Source organism: Centruroides sculpturatus, unplaced genomic scaffold (genome assembly GCF_000671375.1).
Source record: "Centruroides sculpturatus isolate CEXI.00-Female unplaced genomic scaffold, Cexi_2.0 scaffold211, whole genome shotgun sequence".
In the NCBI taxonomy this organism is placed as follows: Eukaryota; Metazoa; Arthropoda; class Arachnida; order Scorpiones; family Buthidae; genus Centruroides; species Centruroides sculpturatus.
Genome location: NW_019384472.1, coordinates 614,641 through 633,250, shown reverse-complemented (window position 1 = coordinate 633,250; position 18,610 = coordinate 614,641). Strand labels below are relative to the sequence as shown.

The 18,610-nt window shown below is 35.2% G+C and overlaps 2 protein-coding genes across 2 annotated transcripts; one reads left to right on the top strand and one right to left on the bottom strand.

Moving 5' to 3' along the window:
* The first annotated feature begins 648 nt into the window (after positions 1 to 648).
* On the top strand, positions 649 to 7,606 carry LOC111621203 (FAD-linked sulfhydryl oxidase ALR-like). The gene is made up of 3 exons (XM_023363282.1): positions 649 to 871; positions 7,045 to 7,235; positions 7,305 to 7,606. Exons 1-3 carry the CDS (start codon positions 761 to 763, stop codon positions 7,489 to 7,491), a joined length of 489 nt encoding a protein of 162 aa, XP_023219050.1. The 5' UTR covers positions 649 to 760; the 3' UTR covers positions 7,492 to 7,606.
* Positions 7,607 to 10,113: 2,507 nt separating this feature from the next.
* On the bottom strand, positions 10,114 to 10,852 carry LOC111621202 (alpha-crystallin B chain-like). Its single transcript, XM_023363281.1, has one exon. It carries the CDS (start codon positions 10,796 to 10,798, stop codon positions 10,259 to 10,261), a length of 540 nt encoding a protein of 179 aa, XP_023219049.1. The 5' UTR covers positions 10,799 to 10,852; the 3' UTR covers positions 10,114 to 10,258.
* Positions 10,853 to 18,610: the final 7,758 nt, after the last annotated feature.

Here is an 18,610-nt window from a genome sequence, read left to right as displayed (position 1 = left end):
ATCAATTTGTATTTTTTATATAATAACTGTATATAAATAATCTGTGTCAACATTAGCAATTCTAAAATCATCAAACATCATTACTACACTCGATACGTTTAAAGCTATACACCAACCAAAGCCAAATATTATCAGGCTAGAAATGGCTATAATACTAATAATTTAAAAGACAATTTCGCATTAGAGTTAGGCGTTAGGCGCCATCTCGTGATAAATTTAATAATTATAAATTTTATTTAATTAGTTATTAGTAGCACTAATATAACGCAATGTAATCTGGCAATCATTTGGTTTCAATCTAAGAATCGGGTTTATATTATTACTTTACGATTTTTAAAATATAATTTAAGGAAGGGAAAAAAAATTCAAAAAGACGCTCGTATTACGTTTCGCCATCTATCGTTATAAAAGCATATTATTTTTAAAAATTGAATTAACTAAGCACCAAAGTCAATTTTAACCATTTATATTATTATTATTATTAATATATTATAACTACAATTATCCTAAATAAATTAATTATATACACGAACTTTATTTCTACGTCGAAATTAAGGATTATTTTAACCGAAAGAGGGCGACACGAAAACAATATTTTTTTCTTTTAGAAGTCACATTTCTTTTAGTCAGAAATAAAAACACGAACGAGATTTATTAATAAGTTTCAATTCTCGAATCCGATTAATATTTATCGTTTAAAATATTCCGTTAAGAAAAAAGTTCAATTTCAGGGGCGCGCTACTCAAACTGGTTAGTTTTAATGGCGGCGCCGGAGACTGCGGTTGATTTGGAGAAGAATTGTAGAGCGTGCACCGATTTTAAAACTTGGGCCAAGAAGCAAGGGATGAATGTCGAAGCTGCCGAAAAGAAGGTGCTTTAAATTCGTAAATTATCCCTCGTTTACTCGTAAAAGTACTTTTTTGGTGTAGAATAATCGAATTTTACGTCAATTCGTTCGTTTATAAAGTACAAATGCAGTTCTGAAGAAGAGGTTCGAACCTTATCGGAGATGTGAACATTGCACGTGAGAAGGGGGGTCTGAACACATCATTCAATTCTACTATTCGAGATGATTTAATATACGTTCGTTGCTATTCGAATGAATTCGGGAATGTCACGCCCACCATTGGCCGAGTGAAATAACCACTAAATACCTGTCGTGGGTTCGCACCCGACTGAAGTGCTAGTCCAACGTGGAATTTCCCAGGTTTTCTTCAAACTAGTAACACCTAAACAGAGACCATGCCCACAAGTTACCAAACCATTCCATTCCCAAATGCTGGTAGTTCGATTGTGGGTTCGCACATCGCCAGGGCCCTTAGTCTCGAGTTTTTCGTGTTACAACTCCCATCGTGTTGAAGGTGTCACGCAGGGCCATGCCGTGCTATGATGCAGAGATGCGGCCGCATCAGGTGGCAACGTGAGGGGGCAGCATAAAAAACATTTAAGGGGTAGAATTTTAAAGACTTGCATCATACTTAGAAAATCTACCGCACAGCCCTGGTAAGATACACCAAATAATAACAATTATAGCCTACATAAGACTAATAATTTATATAAGGGGCGGCATTTTGAAGACTTGCATCATACTTAGAAAATCTACCGCACGGCCCTGGTGTCACTTGGTACCATCTCACACTCTGACGTCAAATCGGTAGTCTCGAGTTATAACTCACGTGCTTTCCCATCTCACCATGTGAGTTGCTACTCATGTTGAGTTGAGCATATGAGATCGCTCACGAAAGTGAAAATGGCTGACGGATATGCTGTTCTGATCGCAATCGAAGAGTTAGAAAGAGCCGAAAGAGTTGTTTAAGAAGGCAATGAATTTTTTGACCACGAATAGATGCCATTTCTTTTCGTGTCAAGTCAATACTAATAAGAAAATTTTTAATTCATAATTGATAAAATTAGACAGCAAATTTTTCCAAAAATAAAAAGAAGTATTTAATTCATTGAAAAAGAGAATTAAAATGATAGTAAATTATATGTATAAATTATTAAGAGCATAGACACTATATTAAGATTATTTATTAACCAGAAGAGTTAAGCTCTGATTAATAAATAATCTTAATAAGCAAAACAATTTAAGAAGTAGATCAAGGAAGAAAACTATATGAAGAAAGGATTAAATTAAAATACTTTTTCCATTACACAACGGATTTTTATGCATCAATACGCAATTAATTTTTCGACTAATTCTCTCCACAAATCGAATTGTCTTTTTCTTGTAAATTCATTGTCGAATTTTCCACTGTTCATTTTATTATTATTTTTTATATATGTTACTAATATTTCTTTTTGTTCTTTGCTTATTTTTTAAAATAAAACAGTGGTTTCCATTTTGTTTCTGCATACTATATTGCTATAAGACAAATGTTTTAACTATAACATGTTTAAATAATTCACGTTGATTTGTTTACAACTTGTTATAGTTAAGTTGATTGGTCGAATCATTATAGTCGCAAACCCAGATGCATTGTAAATAATCCCATCATGCTTAATGAAACACATAAACAAGCGAATATGACCTACTTCCACTCCCCTTTCAAGTTTGCTTGATGGGTCTAGCTCGAGACTACCGATTATGTGATTCATAGTAACACGGGTGAGTTCAATGATGTCAATTCGAGTACAACACGAAAAACTTGAGACTAAGGGACCAGGATGGGCTGGCCACGTGGATTTTTCTGAGTTTTCTCCACGTCTTTACGTGGAGAAAACTCACCTGAATAGGAGCCAGTTACCCTTAAAAATATCTCCCAAGTGTTGCATTCCTGTAACTAACAGAACATAAACAGATGTTGGTTTCCCTTAAGCCATGGTCACACCATGCGATTTCTACATGCAGGCGATAGCAACTGCAACTAGAAACAAAAAGTTTGTTCTACTTGGGTCAGTTGCAAATGCGCATCCAATCAGCAAGTGCCTTTGTGCCACGTCATATGATGACAACATTGAAAATAGTTCATTGTCATGGAGGAAAGTTAGAAGATTGATACTTTTACAGATTGATTGAGCTTATTCAGGCTTGTGAATGTCTGTGGGATTTTAATTCTTTGTTTTACCAAAGATTTTATCTCTGTGTATTCTTGCCAGCTCTATCAAAATGATCGCCTTTTTTCTTGTATTCATTTCAGAAAAGGAACTGTTTGCCATTTTAATAAGAAAAGTGGCTAAAATTTTGTAAATACTCTGAAATAGAATATAAATCATCGGTAAACTCATGAAAGTAGTCAAAAACAAGCTACTGTAATTTTATTGGCTTATTATAGGGTCACGTGTTTCTGAGTTGTAACGCTAGTGAACATTGTATGACCACAAGAAGATGTGCGCAACTCGCGCTTGTTGTGGAAATGGCATGGTGTGACCATGGCTTTAAGGTGGCAGGTTTGCACCCATCTGACATGGAATTCTCCGGGTTTTCTTCACATTATAACATCCGAATAGTGATTCCATAGAAAGTTGTACTGTGGGCATTGTCCCACGTGTTGTGTTGCCATGTACCAGAAAAACAAATTCAAGAATGTTGCAGGTTTTTTCGATTATTGGTCACATCATTCTTATCTCTCTACAATAATTCAATATTGGTGTTTACTAATCTTTAATTCTTCATTATCATGATATGATATGAAGTAAACAATGATAAACTTTAATTCCTGTAAAGTTTACTTTCTCTGATTCTGTAATAGTAGGAATAAAAGGAATATAAAATCAATTTTTTGTTTAAATTTGATGGATAACGTGGTTAACTGTTTAGAGGTGTGTTTTTAAGTTTGAAGTTTTTCTTTTTTTACAAAGAGGGCTTTTCTGTACTTGCAGATATGTTACCAGATGAAGCAAATTAGATATGGCCAGGCAAGCAAACAAACAAAATGTGCTAAGTTGTTGGCTTATTGGGCCATATTTATTGAATGCTTTAAATGCAAAATTGGCTGACAGAAAAGTTCAACTGGTTTTGTATACAAATTACACTTATAACCCGAGGGGTAAAGACAATTTTGTCTCCTGGTGTATAGAAATTTTCAGAGCTTAGAGTTAAAGATGCTTTACCATACAGCGAGTTTGTCTGGGCCCATGGTGGCAACCAGAAATTGAAGGTGGGGCCTGGTATGGGCCAAGTCAGCTACTGCCACCTAAATAATGAGGCCAATCCATCGTCAATTTTGCCATCACCAATAAGAGACTGATCGATTTTATGCAAACTTTTTAGTTTTTCGTAATATTTTTTTTATTCGTTCCATTTATGACAGAATTTTGTATTAAAATGGTTAGTTTAATTTGTGGTTTAAACAGTTTTAATTTTATTCACAATATAAAAGTATGATATTTCATTTAATACATTTAGTGAAGATTTGTTGAATTATTTTTCATACAATTCAGAAAATTATTATGAATTTTTATAGAATCAAAAATATAATGCCTAACGTTATAAACTTTAAAAATTACAATGCATTAAGTTATAACAGAATTAAACAGCAACAGTATGTAATCATTTTGCATGAGCAAAAATTAAATTTTAAACATTTTTAAACTTATTCTTGAAGATTTGCTTTTATTAGAGGCAGATGATAAATATGATTGGCAATTGGGAAAAATAATAGTGATGGCATCTTTAGTTTATCTTGGCTACTTCAATGATGCTTTTACTATTTTTCCTGTTTTCTCATCAGAAAATCTGATGATGAAAAGTGAAGTTCACATAGATTTAAGCCATTAAAAAATAAAATGAGTAAGAACATATTCAAAAACAAACACTTATAAGCAGTGCTGCCATTTCTAGGGTAATTTCAACCTCTCAGTAATATTTAGGGTAAATCTAGGATAAAACTGCCTTGTAATCTGATGCTATTACCCATTGCGGCACAAGTTTCACAGGAAAAAGTTTTAGCCAAAAGCCATTCTGTTTTCCCAAATAACTAGAGAGTTTTAGGATAGGACAAGAGAAGCTAAAGAAATAAAGTAGATTGGTGTGAGGAACACAGGTATACACTATATTACACCCGAATAGGATTTCGCTTTTTTCAATCTTTATGCCATTGGCACACTACGGTACAGGTACAACTTATGAATGACATAAAAAGTTTTTACATCATCCATCAGCTCATTTCACTTTGTGACAAATACCACGTGTAACACAAACTTCACCTTCAAGCAAACTATTTCAACTGCACCAGCAGCCAACCACTTCACGTCGTTTGATTTTTTCTAATCCGAGCATAAGCGCAATGATGCTCATATTAAAAAATGAAAGTGTTGTCAGGGTGGTTCCAGCAGAAGCAGGCAGCAGCACTACTTATAAGAATGACAACATTTATAAGTAATGAGAAAATAGTTTAAAAACATTCATTTGTTGTTTAATTTATTATACCATTTTCATTCCAATTTCCTCCATTATGAAAATCTAGTAGTGAAACTTAATTAACTTCTAGTAACTGTGGGAAATATTTTGTTACTTGATCATTTTTAAACATATACTTGACATTTATGTAAAAATTTAAACTTTATCAAATTTTATTTCTTTGAAATACTTCAAAGATTTTTCATGTGTAATTATCAACAGGAATTAAGTAGCACTGCCTGTTAATAATTCGGTAATAAGTGAAGTTTTAGTAGTTAAAACTATCATATTTAAAATAACAGTTAAAATAGTTACATTTGTGTTTTTTAAAGTATAACAGATAAATTTTAGTTACACGCAAGTCTTATAATTTTATTAAACAATTATATCAAACCTAACATTAATTATTTTATTTTATGGAACTCTTAATTAAAAATTATAATTTTCATCATATGTCAAAAATCAAATGTAAAGGATTAGTCTTAATGTGGTATTGTATAAATTTTAATGGTAAATTCTCTAAAACTTATGTCTAACTAAGCTAAAGGCTTAAAATTGTTCCTAGGGGTCGATCGCAGCCATTTGGTTTCTTGGGACTGCACCTTTGGAAATTAGAATACAGAAAGTTTCTTGCCACCTATGTAATTTAATTTACGAGGAACACGACACGTCGATGACATCTCAAACAAAATTTGACAAAAATTCTTAATGAAGATCAGTAACACCGACCCACACTAGAAATAGGACTAACGATTAGTGGCACAAGTGTTCAATGACAATTCGATAATGATGGAGTATTGTGTACGGAGAGCAGAGGCCTTGTATCTAGGTGGTGGCAAGTTGGCTCTCTACAGTTTGAGGTGACTAGGCTCAAATCTGGATCTTTCACAGTAATGAGCAGTTTTCACTTTTAGAAAAGTAATCCAGAAAAAAAAATTTAGAGAAATTTTCTCATTTCATAGTATAAAACAATTTGAGCTGAGCAAGTTTAAATTTTTCCTCTATGGAATCCAGAAAAGGAATTTCTTAAATCGGTAGCGGTTGACTTGAGACCTGTACCTTATGATCACATGTAGTCTCACCTAAGTATTAAGAATTTTGAAAGAAAATAGAAGGAAACAAAGAGCAATCTGGACAATATTTTCTGAATACAGAACACAGAGGAATGAAATGCCATAATTGCTTCTTCCTCCATCTTAACTATGTAAATTGTGTTGTCATTACAACAATAGCTAATACCTGACACTTTAAATTTCTTTTTCTGGATCTAACGAGAATATGATGTTTATTCCAGAATTTCTATAGAATTGTTTTTCCCCATTATTTTTCCATAGTAATTTTCTGCAAGTGAGAGTGAGGCTTAACAGATGGTGTCTTCACCACTGAATCATCCAATTGTTTTTAAAGGTTAGTTAGGAATATGCAAGTCTCTTGTAAACTAAAGGTTGTGACACACTAGACAATTTCTCACCCCAGAGATCTCTCTCTACCTCTCCACTGTTTTCTCTTGAAGTTTACTTAAATTGTGCTTTCTGTATTAAAATTATTACTTATAAGTAAATTTCAAGAAACATTCATGCAAAGTTAATAAAAGTATTCTATTTAATTACGAATGTTGAATGAAATAGCTTAAACTGAATTTAAAATTTTATATTGTTGGCCGTCCTATGTTGATTCTTTATCTTGAATTAATCTTTTTGCAGAGATCAAAAAGAAGAGAGTGTCCATTGGATTCGAACAGACTGGGCTATTATACTTGGTCGTTCCTCCACACCATGGCTGCCTACTATCCTGAAAAGCCAACTGTAAAAGAACAGGATGACATGAAAGATTTCATTGATAAATTTTCAAAATTTTATCCCTGCGAAGTCTGTGCCACGGATTTCCAAGAGAGGTACGTCACGCAGTCTTGACTTTTGGGGGGAACTTTTAATTACATAAAATATTAACATATTAATTGTAGTATTAAGTCAAATCCGCCAAACACGACAAGTAGAAATTTACTGTCGAACTGGTTTTGCGAAAGACACAACGAAGTGAATCGCAAGTTGAACAAGCCCGAATTTGACTGTAGCAGGGTGCTGGAGAGATGGCTGTACGGCTGGAAGGACGGCTCTTGTGACCGGTATCCTAGTCGACGTTCCGACTAGATCCATTAGAGATTAAACTCTAATAAAATAATTAATATATTTTAAAAATGTTTCTAAACTTTATAAAAACAAAGTTTATATATTTGATGTTAGTTATGTTGTATATAAAACATTGACTTTTAAATAAAATTTATATTTATTTTCATTTGTTGAAAACTTTTACTCAAAATAAATAACAAAATGTGACTCGTAATAAACATACATAAACGTTTAATATACATAGAATTATGTGTATAACTTATATAATCTAGTGATCAGTAATCTGTTATTAAGCACAAATATAAAGATTTTCTTCATCTTAAGTCAATTTTATGCTTCTTTCAGTACAAATACATCTGCGAACAAGGTAGTCGAGACATTATCGGAGCCATAGACCACACTTTCTTTGAAGTAAGAATTCAAAGAAATCATGGTCTACAACTTAACCCTTTACAAGACATCTCTAGAATATCTGCTCGTTAAACATGCAGTAGGTTTAACAGAATGTGCGGTGTGATTCCAATTGTGCCTCATGTTTCGCCATGGCATTTTTTGTTTTATGCCCTTACAGTACTGTCAGCAAACTGGAAAACAGTTGATTTTTAGCATTGTTTTGAGAAATAGTTCTGGATTTTTTCACTTTTAAATTTTATTCCATTTTTGAAGGTATCTCATATGTACACCATTGATTCCTTTGGGCATGATTGCAGCTCTGTTAAGGTCTCAACTGCCTCATTCAGATTGCAATTTCATATATATACAGGTATATGACACATTGGGGATGCATTCTATGAGATACATCATTAAGCAAACATTATAGTATATACATATACAAACTTATTTAAAATTATACGGTATAGTCTACTTCTCATATGAGCTTATTGTAACATGGTAAGTAATTATATGCATCTAAACATAGACATCTCTGAATATTTCATCTCCATTATAACCTGTTAAGTGGTGAATACCTGTATATATTTGAAAGAATTCAAGAGTATTAAAGATTATTAACCAAATTGATGATGCAACCATTGATTTTGCATACAAAGGAAGAGCATTTATCTCTCGAGTTTACTATTATTACGACTTCATAACGCTTTCAAATTTTAGAGAGAATCTATTTGATGAGAATGTCGCCAGCAGAATTCTTACCCGAGGACAGTTCTGAGGCAAGTCGATAGGAATTTTAGCTTCTAAGGGAATTTAGAAAATTTGCCATATATTTTAAAATCTCAAATTACATAATAATTTAATTTGTACTAATTAATTTTATCTATGTATACAAAATTTATCTGCAATTTACACTTTAAAACAGAAATCGTTCCGAGAGAGAAAATGGTTAAGCCATCAGAACAAAAAACAGTATGAAAATTTTGGCAACAAATTTAATAAAGTATTGAAAATTTATTAATTTTTTTTGTTTTGTTGCTTATATACAATGGCCATTGTAGTATACCAATTTGGGAGCTGATTGCCATTATTTTATGAAATGAAGTATATTTCATCTACATACTAATTCAGTAGATTATATTGTAATAAAGTAGGCTTATTGCAAATATATTCTAAAATATAGTTTCTCGATAGCATTTTTACTCCAGAATGTGTTTGTAGAAGCAGCTTATCTGTTAACATAAATGAATTTAATAATGGAAATTTACAGATATACAAGGTCTGTTCAAAAAGTATCGGACCTTTGGTCGGCAAAAATAAATTTATTGACTTTGAGGTACAAAACCCTAATCCCCTTCAAAGTAGTCTCCTTGGTAATGTATACACTTCTCCCAGCGTTCCTGCCATTACTGGAAACACTGCTGGAATGCATCTTTTGGAATGGTTATCAGCCGGTCCGTCGCATTTCGCATGTTGTCTTTTCTCGACTAAATTTGGGTTCCTTTTAGCGGCATTTTCAGCTTGAGAAATAGCCAAAGGTCACACGGAGCCATGTGGAGAGAGTACGGAGCGTGACGAACCACAGGAGTATTGTGTTTGGCGACGAAAGCCCGAATCAGATGCGCAGAATGGGCGGATGCGTTATCACGATGGAGCTGCCAAGTTTTGATCGACCACAGATCCGGTCGTTTGCGTCGCACTGTATCGGAAAGACGACGAAGGACCTCCTGGTAGTACTCCTTTGCGATGGTTTGGCCTTGTGGTGCGTACTCACGACACACCACCCCACGAGAGTCGAAAAAACTGTCAACATGACCTTTGATATTGCTGCGGACCTGCCGCGCTTTTTTTGGCCTCGAGGATCGTCCCCGAAAGCCTGCTGAATCTTGCGAATGGTTTACACTCGGGTATCGCCAAGGTTTTTGGCAAAATTTGATGTAATATCGCTGCTCACGTTGTTCAGTCATTTTCCAGCTTAGTGAAATCCGACGAGAGCGCACTACATGACCTCACTCATACGCCGATTGCCAACGACTGACGCTTTCTGCAGGCGGGAAAAAATTCAGGGCTGTGCATGACTGTCCCCTCCACAACTCCACCGAAGGAGGCCTCTCTCGCATCATTGGTTTACGCGGAAAAAAATAAGGTCCGATACTTTTTGAACAGACCTTGTACAGTTTTTGAAAAGTTATCTTTGGCTAAACACTCAATTATGTTAGAAATTATGAAAAAAAAAATTCACAATTAACACCAAAATATCTAAATATTTATTTTAAAAATATTCAAATAAATAATACAAAAATTCCTTTCCAGAATAAACTAGAATAGAACACAAAGCAATCTACAACTATTAGTACAGTACAGTATTGTTGTATCTCTACAAATTAACAAAGAGAACTCATTTCTCATCTTTAATGTTTTCGACTGGTATTTCTGTTGTTTTCGGCTCATCTACGAACTTCAGAGGCGCTTCGATAATCAAATTTCCATCAGAATTACACATGGATCTGACAGTATCCGGATCCACTTCCTCGGGCAGGTTATATTGATGCGTATACTCTCTATAAACCTTGGCTCCGTCCTTGGTGGTTTCTTGCTTCCTCGCTTGTATCGTCAATATATGATTTCTCACCGTCACTTTGATGTCTTCGGGTTTATAACCGATCACGTCCAGCTTCAAAGTAAACTTCTCTTTGGCGTTCGAAGATTCTATTGGAACTTGCCGACCGAACCAAGGCGACGTTAAGCTTAAAAACACGTCACGTGCGTTAAAATTGTCGTACAAGCGACGCATTTCTCGTTCCATATCCCTCATTTGCCTTTCTAGGTATCGCATTCCCGACTCGAAATCGTGAAAAGGGTCTCGCGATCTCCAGAAATGGCGAATGCCGAGTAATTTCGAGTTTAAACTCGGTACCAATCGCACCAAAGGTGACATCTTCGCTTCTATCGACTCGGGACGTAATCACATGTTCTTGTTCTTCTAAATGCGGGAAGTTGGACACCTGCACATCTTAATATAGACTCGCGTAATGGGGAAAAATTTAAATTTACGTTTATATTTATATTTATCGCATATTAAAGCATTATTAATAAATAGTTATAATTTTCTAAGTAAATATTTTAAAATTATAATTTATTTATCTAGATTATTCAGAGTGTAGAGGAAACGCCGATACGGTAACATTTGTTAAAAGTAAAGAATGTGATGTATTTGGATATTAATTTTACATTTTTTAAATGAGTTTTATGCATTAATTAAGATTTCGGTTCATTGATTACTCCAAAAATTAAAATTAATAACTTTGTCCGTATTATGTTGTCCGGTGAATGCGATCGACTCGGATACAGAATACAGTGGGTGATCGGTTAACGAACTGTTCGGATAGCGAAACAAATCGGATAACGAACACTTTCGCGAAAGATTTTTATGATCGGACAACGAACANACGCGAGCTGAGAAAGAAAAATTAATTAACAACAAATAACGTTGAGTCTTAACCTTTTTTCCATTTTTTTACATTTTTTCTGAAGATTTCATAACTCGATATATTACGTAAATCGTCGCACAGACTATTCCAATAGAAGATTAATTGAAAGATCGGTGCAGATCTCCCCATCTCCATTAATTAAGATTTCGGCGCATTGATTACGCCGAAAAATTAAAATTAATAACTTTGTTCGTATTATGTTTTATCGGCAGATAGCGTGTTTTCCGATGAATGCGATCGACTCGGATACAGAATACAGTACAGTGGGTGATCGGTTAACGAACTGTTCGGATAGCGAAACAAATCGGATAACGAACACTTTCGCGAAAGATTTTTATGATCGGACAACGAACACTTTACTGAACAAACATAAAAAGAAGTGACGGAAAATAACGAATACCGATTGATTTTCCTTTGTCTTCAGGTAAGAATTCGAAACCTTTCTGAAGGCGGGAGACGTCAAAATCGACGCTCAACCCGATACCGATCGGATAGTATCCCTCCGAATTTTGAAACTTGTAATTCCAGCTTTTTGTTTACCTTTCTGACAAATAATTTTTTATAGAATTTGTGAGACTGTCGGACGGGTACTTGTTAAGTTTTGCGTCGGGGTTTATTTACGAAAGGTGAAAGGAACGTTTTAATACCAAATTTCGAATTTCATCCGGGCCTTGCATTTAAATAATTTCTTGTGGACTAGTTGATTTCTGTTCTCTGAATTTTTGTAAGTGCTTTTCTGAACTTTTTATTTAAAAAAGAAACTGATAATATTATGAAGCATAAAAAAAGGAGTGCCAAGAACTGTGCTCACCGTAGAAATCAAGTAAAAGATAATAGCCAAGGTAGAAAGTGGGCACAATATGTCTGATGTTGCTAGGCAATATGGCTTGAACAGGTCTACAGTAGGCACAATCTTAGCTATGAAAGATATATCAAGAAGTCTCAAGCTGCTAATGGAGTAATGAAAATCGCATCTGAGAAATAACTGAGAAATATGAAAGATATATCAAGAAGTCTCAAGCTGCTAATGGAGTAATGAAAATCACATCTGTGAAATAAAGAGCATTTTAGAGCTCATAATAGAACCTGAAACTGATCTACGACAGAAGAACTCCAGGGATGTCAGAACAGCGATCATCCAAGTGGCATCCAAACCAGAATAAGGTTAATGGGGTTGGGGATCTCTACAATTACAATACTATTAATTACTTCCGAAAAATCCTGAAGAAAAGAGAAAAGCAATCGACATTGGACAGATTATTTAATCCCCATAAACGGAAAAAAACATGACCAATAAAAATGCAAGACTGTGTACATATGTATTTTTACTATTATATATACATTAGACCCCCTATAACGCTTAGATACGTTCCACTTTATAAGAATTTTATGTTGTAGGAATCCTTAAATACATGAGCCAATCACAGCCCGACACGTGTGAAGTATACGGACTACGGCTGTTTGAAAGGTTTCTTCCATAAAATTAATCGATTCTAGACTAATTCGACTCAACATTTCCGAAATACGTATAATTTTTTGGGAATAATCCATATAAACTATGCTATAAACAAAAAATTGTAGGATACTTACCGAGTGTGCACCGTTCGACGATACCATTGCTTACGCTTGTTTTTGTCGCGGAGCAGCGCACCAAACGGCGGCCGCATTTTTTTGATAAATTATTTTTCTGCGAAAAATTCATTGACCTTTGGAGACATTATTAATAGAAATAATTTTTATGGCCGTTGAATAAGAAATGTTTCTTTCACAAGAAATGTATAAAATTACAGTGCTGTATTAGACTTACGGTACCTAATTTACATACTGTACAGACGATAGTAAACTCAACTTCTCGCCTAAACTCTCCGTAGCGTGGCGCTGGACGGCGGAAAGTATATATATAATTATAATAAAGTTACAATAAATTAAGTTAATATATAATTATATATACAGTACCTAATTTATATATAATTAATATATAATTATATGTACAGTACCTAATTTATATATAATACTGTACAGACGATAGTAAACTCAATTTACCCGCCTAAACTCTCCGTAGCGTGGCGCTGGACGGCGGAAAGTATATATATAATTATAATAAAGTTACAATAAATTAAGTTAATATATAATTATATATACAGTACCTAATTTATATATAATTAATATATAATTATATGTACAGTACCTAATTTATATATAATACTGTACAGACGATAGCAAACTCAATTTACCCGCCTAAACTCTCCGTAGCGTGGCGCTGGACGGCGGAAAGTAGTTCGGCTGCTCATCCACTATTGGTCCAGATTCGACCAATCTTGTCGCGACACGAGTCGGCGACGACGTTTTACGAGTCCCTTTATACGAATACTGCCGCAATTTTTTCGCTACGTTATAGGAATTTCCGTTATAGGAACCCACGTTATAGGGGCCTACTGTAAATAAACGTAATAAAAAAATATATTTTTTTTATTTTTTGAAGTCTCCGGAACGATTTAATCAAATTCCCATAAAAACCTATAGTAAATCGATAATCGGTTAACGAACAATTCGGATAACGAACAAAGTCTTGGAACGAATTATGTTCGTTAACCTATCACCCACTGTATTTTTAACGCAAATTAACCGAAGAAAACAGACGGTTTAACGAAAGTGACGTCACCGGTTGTCGAAACCTGTCGACAGAGAGACGAAGTCGTGTCGGGATTTACAAAATGCGCGGAAAGAATTTCTCAAAAGGGATGATTTCGAATACTCCGAATGAATTAAATATAGAAAGATAAAGCAGTTCAATAAAAACATCCAACATGTGAAAAAATGTGCCATGTAAAAATGATGGCATCCTAAACGAAAGTCAAATTTTTTTAGTTAATGTTTCCTCCAATTGCTTCGCCCGTTCTACTTTATAAAATGTGCATTTCGAACAATTACGTTCCTCTTCGTTTACAAATCAACCGAATACTGTACATTAAATGTACAAATGTACAGTAAGAGGCTAATGACGGGTCCAGTCTTTACATGTATATTCCCAGCTACTACTAGCGATGCCTGCAGACTATAAAAAAAAGACATTGTACTGTACGTATAGTACATTATATAAAATACTAGTGTACAATTTATATATACAGATATAGTATATACCAGTACTCGGTACTCGACTGAACAATCACGACCCACTAGAACAATGAAACATTGAAAAACTAACCTATAAATTCCCGCTATCGACCGTCCGTATTTTTCCTTAAGGACTCGTAAAACATGAATTTCATAAAAAATGGAACGTATCTACCGTACTATAGGGGGGTCGACTGTATATGCTCTCCAGCTCAAATTAGTAAGCGGCCGGATGGCCGAGCGGCTAAGGTGGCAGCCTACCACTCTGAGGGACCCGGGTTCGAATCCGAACGGGTCGAAAAATCCCCAGGAATCTTTCGGGGTTTGGCCCGTTCGGATATGTCGGGCCCCGTCCCTCACCACCCGGCAGCCCCATTGTGGGCCTGGCCGAACCCATAATGGGCCTGCAAAAATGAGGCCCTCTTAGTGCCCACAGGGCGGAAAGAGCTAAATACACGAGCCAATCACAACCCGGCATGTATGCAGTTTACGGACTACGGCTGTTTGAAAATCTTTCTTCCATAAAATTAATCGATTCTAGACTAATACGATTCAACATTTCCAAAACACGTATAATTTTTTGGGAATAATTTATATAAACTATGCTATAAACAAAAAATTGTAGGATTACTTACCTAGTGCGTATCGTTCGACGACGCCATTGCTTAAGCTTGTTTTCGTCGCGGAGCGGCGCATCGAACAGTGGACGCATGTTTCCTGATAAATTATTTTTCTGCGAAAAATTTGCTAAACTTTGGAGACATCATTAATATAAATAATTTTTATGGCCGTTAAATAAATGATTTATAGTAGGTCCGCTGCTCGTTTAAACTCAACGTTATATTGCACAAACTGAACGGTTTGTGCAATATCCGCTATTGGTCTAGATTCGACCAATCCTGTTGCGACACGAGTCGTCGATGACGTTTTACCGTATCATACGAGTCTCGAATACGATCGCAATTTTTTCCCCGTTATATACGAATCCATATTATATAAACCCATTTTATAGGGGTTCTACTGTACTATTTTAGATGCGGTTTTTGCGTTTTAATAGGGTACGTCAAGAGAATGTACCTACACTAGAGGGGTTTTTCGAAATTCCCTCCCGCGGGGAGTGTTATCTATATATATATAACCCATTCAACGGGTATCCGTCTGTCCCGTAACCGTTTGATAACGGACACTAGAGGCCGTTATCAAACGGCTTCTAGTGTCCTTTATCTCGTGTGTCATATTTCAAACATTCAAATTAACAATTTTAATTNCCGTTACCGTTTGATAACGGACACTAGAGGCCGTTATCAAACGGCTTCTAGTGTCCTTTATCTCGTGTGTCATATTTCAAACATTCAAATTAACAATTTTAATTATTATTTAAATTAACAATATAAATTATTATTCATTTGGCCAATAAATTATTATTTGGTCAGTATAACAACATAAATAATTCAGTATATTTGTAATATGAATTTATTGTTTCAGGGCTTATATCTCGCGAAGGGTCGCGAGTAGGGGTATGGTTCCTTTCACTTTATTGTTCGTACAGCGGTCTATAGTTTGGGGGGTCGCCACCTCTTCATTCGTAGGGTAAATCTTACCATTCGGACTTACAGAGCTGTAGAGCATATTGATAGAAACAAAAAAGTCAAAGGAACCGTGCCTCATGGAAATTTGTAAAGAACGCCCACTAGGGGGCGTCCCGAGCTACTAGTATACTGTATTTATAACAGATACATTTTGAGCCACAGCAACGGCCGAGTGGACTCCGTCTCCGCTTGATAGTGGTGACGAGACCCTAAACACCGGAGTTCGATCGGGGTTTCGCGCCTCACTCGGACGAGCTGGCAGCGGGAGTTTTTCTGGGTTTTCCTCCTTGCCAATGACGCCTGAATAGGAGCCAGCTTCCCCTCCAAGTCCTCCCGGAAGGCATTCTGTCTCCCTTTCTTGCGGGGGTCGTCTCCTATAAGGCCAGATTTGGTTGCTTTGTGACCTCTCTTCTATCTTCCTCGGATTGGTCGTCTTCGATGAGACCGCCTCTTCGGTCGCTGTGCGACGACCAACCACACTGTTTCTTCCGGAGTGACAAGCGAAGAGCAAAACACTCCATTATCGTCGCAGAGAAATGAGCCACAGCAACGCGTGGCCGGGTACAGCTAGTTAAAAATATAAAGTTTTTAAAACAAAATCTGTTAACAGATGGAGCCACACAGTTTTTATTATGCTTATTTAAAAAGTAACTTTTATATTATTAAAAACTCATAACAGCCGGGAAAGTTACGCAACTCGTTGCTGGATTTTTCCTAAACTAAAATAAACTTTAAAGTATTCAAAAGAATCGGAATCCGTAGAAATTTTGGTATCATCCCATTAAAAGATAGGTTTTGTGATTTGGGACAGTTAAACCTGTTTACTGTGCCAAGAAATATTTCGAGTTCATTCTCGAGTGAATTTACTGATTATGGTCAGTAATTGGCAGATCATAAAATGGTAGATATTCACAAGTTCTTGCAACCACAATTCAGTGGAATAGACAATTTCTTATAGAGCAGGGTTCTTTTTAAAGATTTGTTGCTGTCAGGTGTAATGATATGTCAATGGCTAAAGTTTTAAATGGTCTTCTCTCAGATTACCCTAATGTAGCAACAGTTATGGTATTTGTTCTTTCACTCCCAGTGTACACTGTTGAGTGCGAGAGGTTTCGGTGAGATGAAATTAACAAAAGTTCCAATTCAAAACTAGTCTTGATGTAAAAAAATTGCCAGCAACTTGCTAAACATCTCCATAAATAATTTTTATTCGGCATTTGTTGCCCAGTGTGAATCGAAGTCAAGAATTGTTCAATAATGCATACTCGTGGGTTGTAATAATTGATTCATCGTTACATTAATTAATAGACACTGTATACTATTATAGTGTACTGCATTATGTGAATGTGGATAAGCCGACTTTTGGGGATCATTAATTCCTCATCGGGATAACCTAGGGGCTCTCGTGTATCTGGGTGGTGGCGTCAGATGCAGAGAACACAAGAACACTTTTCCGATGAAGTTCACTTCTATCTATTATACATGAGCGATGATGTCAAAGTTTAGTCTGGTGTCGCCGATTCAACACCTTGCGGAATCGTTTGTTTCTCTCCATATCACGTTCACCATTTATTACAACTTTTTATAAACATTTTTAGGTTCGAACTTAATCTGGGCTCTCACATGAATAAACAAATGTTTAACTCTTTGCAAGTCAGCATTGTTAACTGTAGCCAAGCCTTGTAAATTTGCACTACAGTACTATTTAATCCTAAACGTGGTTTGTTATTTTAATGTTAGAATAATGGGCAAGCAAATTGGGCTTTGAGCAAGCTCCCGTGTCTCTGTGGTTAATGTTTCCTGCAAAAACGTTGTTCGCCCAAGAATAAGGTGTGTTTCAAATTTATACGGACACGAAAAAATTAAAGTGAAACACAAATTTGCTGCATTAAGTGACAAATGTTTTATTAAAAATAATATGTACTTACATGTTTCTACACTGCAAAATAAGAATTTTAATCAAACATTAATATTTTGTCACTGAAAATAATAGTTTTGAAAATCTTATACAAAAAAACTGTTACATATTTATCCAGACAGGCACTCATTTTATGACTTAAACAGAATATTGTTTAGTTTCAAGCATTGAAATATGCAAATTAGCTTACATATCTAATTGTAATACAAATTCTTTACGTTGTTCAACGTTCTAAAATGGGTAAAACAAAGAATTTATCTGATTATGAAAAAGGGAAGATTGATGCCTATAAATCACAAGGCAAGTCAATAAGAGAAATTGCAGCATATATAAATCGTCCAAAATAACTGTTGGTGATTATCAAAAAGACATGGCAAGGATGTACCAAAATTCAAGACAGGTCCAAAACCCAAGCTTACTCCTCGAGATTGTAGACAAATCATCAAGGTTTGCTCCACAAAACAAACATCAGTAAGAAAAATAAAACAAGAATTAGACTTGCCTTGTAGCAGCACAACAGTGTGGAGAGTTTTAAATAAATCTCCAATGTTAAAATTCAGAAAAAAAGCTGTAATGCCACCACTTTCATTAAAGCACAAAAGTGACAGACTTGATTGGGCACAAAAACACATGACATG